This window comes from Cornus florida, unplaced genomic scaffold, assembly GCF_030987335.1.
Source record: "Cornus florida cultivar Cherokee Brave unplaced genomic scaffold, ASM3098733v1 CherokeeBrave_3.0.0_Hap2_Chr08, whole genome shotgun sequence".
Taxonomy (NCBI): domain Eukaryota; kingdom Viridiplantae; phylum Streptophyta; class Magnoliopsida; order Cornales; family Cornaceae; genus Cornus; species Cornus florida.
In genome coordinates this window covers 65583081-65592424 of record NW_026775578.1, presented here as the reverse complement: position 1 = coordinate 65592424, position 9344 = coordinate 65583081, and the positions used below count along the sequence as shown (strand labels likewise).

The 9344-nt window shown below is 34.4% G+C and overlaps 1 protein-coding gene across 1 annotated transcript; it reads right to left on the bottom strand.

Annotated features, from left to right (window-relative positions):
* Positions 1-8165: 8165 nt before the first annotated feature.
* Positions 8166-8911, bottom strand: LOC132270421 (uncharacterized). Its single transcript, XM_059771602.1, has 3 exons — positions 8794-8911; positions 8581-8690; positions 8166-8492 (listed from the first exon to the last, which is right to left on the bottom strand). Exons 1-3 carry the CDS (start codon positions 8909-8911, stop codon positions 8166-8168), a joined length of 555 nt encoding a protein of 184 aa, XP_059627585.1.
* Positions 8912-9344: the final 433 nt, after the last annotated feature.

The following is a 9344-nucleotide window of genomic DNA, read 5'->3' as shown; positions in this document are numbered from 1 at the left end:
AAATCATAGAAATATACCAAGATTCATTAAATTCACAAGGCTAGAACACTAATCACAACAATATATATAAACCCAAAACTAGAAATACAAGGGTTTAGATTACACAAGACTTAGGGCTCATCCAAGCCCTAAGTGTAGATGTAGCCAATCATGGAGTAGGTAGATGTGGTCATGAAATCAAGCTCCAAATATGGCTCCATCTTCTTCTTCCTCTTCTTCCTCTTCTTCTTCTTCTTCTTTGAAGCTCTAGAGATGGAGAGAGAGAGTAGTCTATAGATGGATCTTGAAATGTGCCTCCACTTCCCTCTTTTCTTTCAACCCTAATCTTTAACTTTGCTAGAGAGAGAAATAAAAAATACAATGTAAAAATAAAAAGATAAAAAGTTTCTTCACAAAATGGGTCACTTCCCTTTATATTGAAGGTCCTTTTCTTAGTCATTAAGTCAGGAATATAGGCCCAAAAATATCTAATCCCGTACTATGTGATAGGTGGACTTTTGGGCGCACACGGAATAAGACAGCTCGCTGCCAGCAAAAGTTCGATCGACCCAACTTTGATTTTCGATCTATCCAATTTTTTTAAAAAGTTGGATCAATCCAACTTTGATTTTCGATCGATCCAACTTTTCTCAGAAAGTTAGATGGATCCAACTTGGCAGATTTTTAGCATCAGCCTCTTTTTGCTCCAAATCATCCTCTTTTTGTTCCGGATCATCACTAAGACTTAGTTTGACTCCAAAAAGGCCTTAAGAAACCATTTTTAGCCCATTTTAACATTATTGACCTGAAATAGACAAAAACACAAATAAGTATTAAAACGGAAAAATAAGATAGATAAAGGTCCTTGAATACTTAAGCTTAAAGGGTTTAAATGTGTACTTTTCAGCGCTTATCACACCTCCAAACTTAAATATTACTAGTCCCTAGCAATGAACTACGAAGTAAAGAAATGAAATGAACAACTAAACAATTGTGAACTAGAAAGCAATAAATGGATAACACCACTTTCGTAGGGAACACGATTGCACTTAGCACATGCAACAAGCCTTTTAAACCCCTAGGTTACCCCTAGTGGATGAGTGAAGTCTCGTGAGGGTTTCTAGAAATGATACCCACAAACAGTAAGCTTATTATCACAAAAGAGGCACTAATATTGCAAACAAGCATTGGGAGAAAACTACCTCAAGTATGCAATTTTTCAAACATTTCGAAGCAATCTCCCAAAATCTCAACATCAAGCAAGCAAGTATGGTCCTCCACACATCAAGACAATGATCATGCAAATCAAAACAACTCTAGAATCCTTTTTGAGTGGACCGGCATCAAATATGTTGCTATCTTAGCCAACTAAAGAATTAATCACATCCTTACCCTCAAACTAGCACACAAATCTCGTACCGATTATCAAGACAAAAAGTGGACCTTTTATTAAAGCTTTATTGTTCTAGGTGTGCTTATTCTTTTCACTCAATTTTTTTTTTTTTTTTTTTTAATAGGATCAAAGATGGAAGCATGGTGTAATGTGTTGATCTATTAAGCTTTCTAGCGATTCATGAGGTCGAGCGTTAGGTCAATGACTCCCAAACCAGACGGCTTTAGAGCATTAAGCATTCAAACACCCCAATGGACTTACAAGCTCAAATCAACTAGGCTACAAATCAAGACAACCTCCATCTAATCATTTCACACTTCTCACCATTTGGGAGAAGTCCTCAATTTTTATTGCTTTTTTTTTTTTTTTTTTAAGCAAGTTCAATTATTAACCTAGAGTTTGGACCCTCCACCTTTCGGCGCGAGAAATTCAGTACTTGATGAGGCTATAATCCCGGCTACTTAGTGAAAAGAGGTTGTTATCCACCTTTATCAAGAATGAAAGCTTTCAATGCACTACTAGCCCAATTGGGATATAACCAATTCAATAATCAACAAAGTATGTACCCCACAAATGAATACTAGTGTGCACATGTGCTAGTGTAGAATACTAGAGTGAATCTCAAAACAATCACAAGATCAAGATGATGTGGACCACAAGTGCAAGCAAGATATCAATCTTTCGAAAAATTTACTCCTAAATGGCATCCACACGGCATATAAGGAGTATTGGACTCTTAAATCAAGCAATTTTTAAATTTTAAACAATATAGTCCTCAAAAGATCAAAATCATCGGTAATATGGATCTCAAATCTCAATCATGCATTTAAAGTTCAACTTTAAGTAGAATGCAAAAAGACACCTTACCCCCAAACTTAAACCGCACATTGTCCTCAATGTGCAATGAGAACAATGGAAAAGATGGAAAGAGTATACTGTGATGATAAAGACATAAAGCTCGGCCATGATCCAATTCGAAAGACATCTCCCCCCAAACTTGGAATCAACAACCTACTTGAATAACCATACTAGCAAACTCACATCAAATATCAAATGGGATAAGATAAGTAAATCAAGCATTCTAAGGCAATATAGCACAAGATGAAAGAGAGATATGAGATCAAGCCCAATATAAATCATAAAGTAAGAAATGTAAGAAAAACAAAGAATAAAATGCATGAACAAAATATAAAAAGAAAAATAAAGAAGGTAAAATGCAATGAAAAAATATGTACAATGCAAAAAATGAAAAACAATATGTACAATGCAAGTATATACAAAATTTTCTTACTTTTTGTTTTTCATTTTTTTTATAACATAACAAATATGTACACATACAGAAAAATAAAACAAATAAACATGCAAGAAATGAAAATGCAAGGAAATAAGGGATGCAAAAATTTATTTTTTTATTTATTTATTTTTTTTAAAGAAAGTATGTACAATGAAACAAAATGCAAGAAAAATAAAGAAATAAAAATGAAAATGAACATGTATGAAACAAGAGATAAAGACACAATGTGTCATATGGGTGCTAAGTTTAACGTCTCTAGCAAAACGGAATGGTACATTGAAAAATCATTTTTTTTAAAAAAAATTAAAAATTAAAAATTAAAGTTAAACAAAATATTTTTGGATTTTTTTTGGAAATAAGATAAAAGGAAATAAAAGAAAAATATTTTTGGGATTTTTTTTTTTTAAAAAAAAAAAAAAAGTTTGAAATAAAAATAAATCTTGAAAGTAAAAATGAAAATAAAATAAAATAAAAATCTTTTTGAAGTTTTCGAAAATAAAATAAAATAAACAAAAATATTTTTGTATTTTTAACAAATTTTAAAACTTTTTTTTTTTTTATAAGAGAAAAGAGAGTAAATAAAATAAAAGAAATAGCAAAAGTCAAAGAAGATGAAAAACAAAATAAAATAAAAATAGAAAGAAGAAAAAGTCAAAAATTCAAAGGAACAAAGCTGTGATCGATCTTGACTTGGATCGATCACACCATGATCGATCTATGCTCGCACGATGGGATAGAGAGTATGAAATTTGCAGTGCTTTGAAAATTTTTCTAAGTCTAGAATCTCGATCGATCCAATAATGAAGTTGGATCAATCAAAGAACTTTAGATTGATCTAGGAATGTTTTCGATCGATCTGACAGAGAGCTGAAATATGCAGGCTCAAAATTTTTCTAAGTGTTGAAACTACAGATCAATCGAACTTGATATTTGGATCGATTGAAGGTCTTCTGATCGATCTAACTGAGAACTGAGATCTGAAGATTTTTTTGGATCGATGAGACAGGGAGTGATTTGGATGCAGGTTTGATGCATGTATGAAGTTCGATCGATCGAACTCTCATTTGAGATCGATCGAACTTATGCAAAATGCTCAATTTTCAACATGAAAGTACAGAAAATCCTATGCTAAGCCCCAATGATGGTAACAAAAATAGAGATTGAAAAATGGATAGAAGAATGTACACAAAAACAAAAAAATAATAATAATAATAAAATAATAAAAAGAAATAGGAGAGGAATAGAGTTGAAAACTCTAAGAATACTAATGTTTAACGTCTCTAACAAGACGTTGGGCAAACTCACTAATCAAAATAATCAAAAACCGGATATAAAACATCCTTATTGATCCTCTTTTCACTTTTTCTCATTTAATGTCCCACTTACAACAATGAAATCATCCTCCAAAAGAATGACTTGAAAAGAAATGAAAGAGATGATTTTGTTCCTTTCATCCACGGTCTTAAAAACAAAATCAATCATGGTTAGCCTTCCCTCATTTTTGTGCTCTTGAAGTGTATTCAAAGAGTCACTTCCTATGTGAATTGGCAAGTCAATGTCTTTCAAAGACTCATTTGGAATATTAAGAAACACCTTCTCTTCATCCCTCTTCTCCTCCTCAAAAATAACCATCTCCTCACCTTCCAAATTAGCTAAGGAGTCCATTAGAGAGTTCACTTCATTTTTGGAGCTTTCAAAGTCAAAACCACAATTTTTATATATTTCAAAAAGGCATGTCTCAAAGGGGTCTTTGGAGATAATAGAAGGAAGGCCCTCTTCAACAAGTTCCTCCTCATTCTCTCCTACCTCAAGTGTGGTCAACATCTCCTCACTCTCTAGAGTAGCAATGTCCGAGATAAAATCATAATCAAAACAAGGAAAGTCCTCATTAATCATGTTATGATCTATTGGATTAGCCACTAACTCACTTGCCATTTCCTCCTCTATACAAGATAGAGTGCTAGGCATTAGCTCACTTGTTTCATCCTCTTCACTCTCATCATCCTCATCTATATACATTGAAGTTCTTGCCATTTTTTCATTTGTCTCTTCCTCCTCCTCTTGACGAGAAAGAGTACTTGCAATTTGCTCAACTTTAGCTTCAAGATTGGCTAAAGTTTGAGAATGAGAATCAATAAGTGGAGTTTGTGAAATATGCACATCAAGTAAAGTTAATACTTTTTCTTCAAATCCGGGTGAATACCTAGAAGGTGGTGAATTTGGTTCTTCATAAAATGGTGGTGGAGGGCAATAGTCATAAGAAGGATTAAATGAGTGATCAAGTCCATAATAAGATGATGCATGAAATAAATTGGACTCAATCTCATAAGGATTAAAATGTGATAGAGGAGCATAAGGTGAAGGGATATAATTTCCCCCCAAACTTGGATCAAACAATTCCTCCATTCACAATTAAAATCCAAATGCAACAAATAATGGCCTCAACAAGGGCCTATGCTTGGACAAAGATAAAGCAATAAAATGAGCCTCAACAAGGGCTATCACAAGCATTCAAAGAAGTAAAATAATTAAAATACAAGAGTTCCAAGAATTGCTCACAACGGTCCTTAGGCAACTTCAAATTTTAATTTTAGCTTTGAGCTCCAATTAGTGCTTCAAGTTCCAAAGCTTACCTTCATTGTAGTCAAGTACCTAATTGAACAAATAATAATGAGAACAAGAGAAAATAATATATAATGGAAAATAAAAGAAAAATAGAAGCAATCAAATGAACACTATTGTCTAGTTTAATTCCAACAAAACCGTTAATCCCCGGCAATGGCGCCAAAATTTGATGACGGCCGCTTGATATACACTAAATTGATGTAGTGAATGTGCGGTTTAAGAAAAGCCTTTTGGGTCAAGTTTAAATTTATAAAATCCACTACCAACACTACTACTAAAGTAGCAAGAGTGAGTAGGGATTGTCACAAGGGATTATACGTGTTGAAATTTAACTTTAACTCTAATGTATCACAAGATTGCAAAGAGAGAGATTGGTTTGATTAAACAAAGGTGCAATGAAATTAAAATGCAAGTAAAGTAAACTAGTTAGAGATAGGGATTTAAGATATATGAAGAGAGGTCTTAGGGTGTTGGAATCACCACTAAGCTCATATAATTAACCACTTGATTTCCATTAATGGGTAATACATTGTTGTGAACAAAATGCGACTACCAATTGCAATATTAAACATGGACCATCTAATCTATGTATGAATTGTCTACCTAAACTAAGTGTAGCACAACCCATCAATTTTAAACATTACCTATCTAAGTAGCAACAATTGTAGCACACATCAATCTAGAGAATCATGGAATTTGCAATAATAAGCCATGGAATATCTAAGCAAGCATAAATTGTCTACCTACCTACAAGCATGAATTAAATTGTAGAACAACCTATCAAGCATAAGTATAAACCATCAAATTGATTGACAAACCCATTCAATGAAACCCTATGTTTAGCCATCACTAGATTTTTAATCAACCACACATAGCCATGCAATTAATATAGAAAAACTAGTGTAGAGATTATTTCCCAAATAATCACACATAAGACAACATGTAATTAAAGTAGAGAATCAATAAGAAGAATTAAACCATATGAATCATGTGAGAAATAATTTCCAATTTAATCACATATAGACATGTAAATAAACTAGAGAATTAATAGGAAGAATTAAACTATAGAAATCATAGAAATATATCAAGATTCATTAAATTTACAAGCCTAGAACACTAATCACAACAATATGTATAAATCCCCAAAAATAGAAATACAATAGTTTAGATTACACAAGACTTAGGGCTCATCCAAGCCCTAAGTGTAGATCTAGCCAATCATAGAGGAGGTAGATGTGGTCATGAAATCAAGCTCTAAATATGGCTCCATCTTCTTCTTCCTCTTCTTTTTATTCTTCTTTAAAGCTTTAGAGATGGAGAGAGAAAGTGGTCTAGAGATGGATCTTGAGATGTGCCTCCACTTCCCTCTTTTCTTCTAACCCTAATATCTAACTTTGCTAGAGAGAGAAATAAAAAATACAATGTAAAAATAAAAAGATAAAAAGTTTCTTTACAAAATGGGTCACTTCCCTTTATATAGAAGGTCATTTTCTTAGTCATTAAGTCAGGAATATAAGCCCAAAAATATCTAATCCCGTACTATATGATAGGTGGACTTTTGGGTGCGCACGGAATAAGACAGCTCGCTGCCAACAAAAGTTCGATCGATCCAACTTTGATTTTCGATCGATCCAACTTTTCTCAGAAAGTTGGATGGATCCAACTTGAGAGTTGGATGGATCCAACGTGGCAGATTTTCAGCATCAGCCTCTTTTTGCTCCAAATCATCCTCTTTTTGCTCCGGATCATCACTAAGACTTAGTTTGACTCCAAAAAGGCCTTAAGAAACCATTTTTAGCCCATTTTAACATTATTGACCTAAAATAGACAAAAACACAAATAAGTACTAAAACAGGAAAATAAGATAGATAAAGGTCCTCGAATACTCAAGCTTAAGGGGTTTAAATATGTACTTTTCAGCGCTTATCAGCATTGATACCTCATCCCATTGTTGATTAAGCTATTGAGAGCTTTAGAGTCCAAGTAATGTTGCTTAGGACAGGGGGAGTGCATGTGTGCACATTAGTGAGCTAGTGTGTGAGTATTGGTTATGAAAACTAGTGTCTTTACTAGTACAAGGTATGTACAGAGAGTGAGACAGCTGAGTGTGTAACAAAGTACTTGCAGCTAGTGGATGATTTATTGGCTGAGTCCAAAAACCAATGTTTTTCCCTATTGAAAGGGTTTCCTTATATACCTTGTGTTATGTGCCTCATATTTGTTTGTTTGGTTTGGATTGATTAACAAGAAAATTGTTAAACAGACCAATTCACCCCCCTCTTGGTCTAACAGTTTGATGCCTTACTTCTTTCACTGAGGAATTTTTTGAGCGAGAATCAACTTACAAGTTCATATTAATTAATCAATTTTTCCTGTGAGTATACATACTTTCATTGATGACCAGTTTAATTTGATATTATTCCTTTTTATTAAAGTTTGGAGGTCTTTTATGATTGTACATTTTTAATGCTTTTTATATTCATGCTCGGGGGGTCATGTGCCTTAAGTGACCATTTTTTTAAAAAAAAATTATTGTACATCATTGAATTACTATATAAATCCATGACCAGTTGCACTATTGTGTACTGTTGCACTTTTTCGAGAGGTTGGTCAATGAAAGCAGCATACATTTTAGCAATTTTTTGCACCAAATCGTCATGACAAGTAGGATCACACAAATGTAGATGCTAAATAAATTTGCACAAGTGCATATAGATCAAAAATTCTAAATGTGCAAGTCACAAAGCAAAAGCTGTCAAGGAAACTGATTGGTGAACTATGTTTAAGGTAACAATACTATATACATTTTTTTTTTTTTTTTGTCCTGGCAAGCAAACAGCAACAAGATCAACAGATACAATCTTTTCAACAAGATCAACAGATACAATCTTTTGCTGCCAAATCCAAAATATCAGCAGGAATATGAGTAAGAGCAACATCACTCGTAATATGAGGCCAAGAAAGCTTGGCAAGCGCATGAGCTACTCCATTGCCATGCCGTCGGACATGACTAAGACAAGAATAGGAAAACCGCTCCAACAACACTTGCACATCAAAAGAAAGAGAATGAATCTTAACCAGACCACCATCCCCACCATTTACCGCCTGAACCACCAGCAACGAATCACATTCAAACCAAACCTTATCATAACACTGAGATATAGCCCACAAGACTGCTTTACAAAGAAAGATAGCCTCGGCCTGCAAAAGACGAACTAAAAGGAGAAAAAACCACCGACTGCATAATCTGACCCTGGGAGTTTCAGAAAACAGCCCCTCCACCACCAACCCGGTTCGGTAAGGAAAATGATGCATCCACATTACATTTAACCATACCCACAAGAGAGGGCAACCAATGGGAAGAGGACGAATGAACGGGCATATTGGGATCCTTTCCCCCTGAAAAAGACGCCAAAGACTGGTCAGAAGAGGCGAAGCAGTCCTTAACTTCCCAAACTTTAGAAGAAACAGGAAACAATGCGTAAAGGAGAGAACAACTCACCTTCAAAAAGAAACCTATTACGCACTTTCCAAAAACCCCAACAACAAAAAGCTATCCAAAGAAGCAAATTCTGGTTAACAGTACCCTGCCCCATTGGTTTAACAAATGCATCTACCATTACTTAAAAGACCCTGGAGGGTTAGACATAAAATCCAATCGCAATGGTGATAATTTCCAAACATGAACAGATTGAGGGCACTGAAAAAACAAATGCTCAATAGATTCCTCGCCCAAACCACACCGAGGACACATAAGCTCCACCTTCATACCATGCAACTGGAGAAGACTACGCACCGAAAGAGCAAATTGACAACATTTCCACAAAAAAAGCGGGATTTTAGGGGGGAACGGTACATTGCCATAGACGACACCATCCATTAATGTGAGTAGAATCAACTGGAGAATTGTCGAACAAAAGGGAATTAGGAAATTTTGTCATGCGGTTAGCCAAGTAATAGGCAAATTTAACAGAGAACTGACCATTAGACTCGTCGCCCTAAACCAACGCATCCTCTTTAGAGCAAAAACTGAAACTACAAGCTAGAATATTT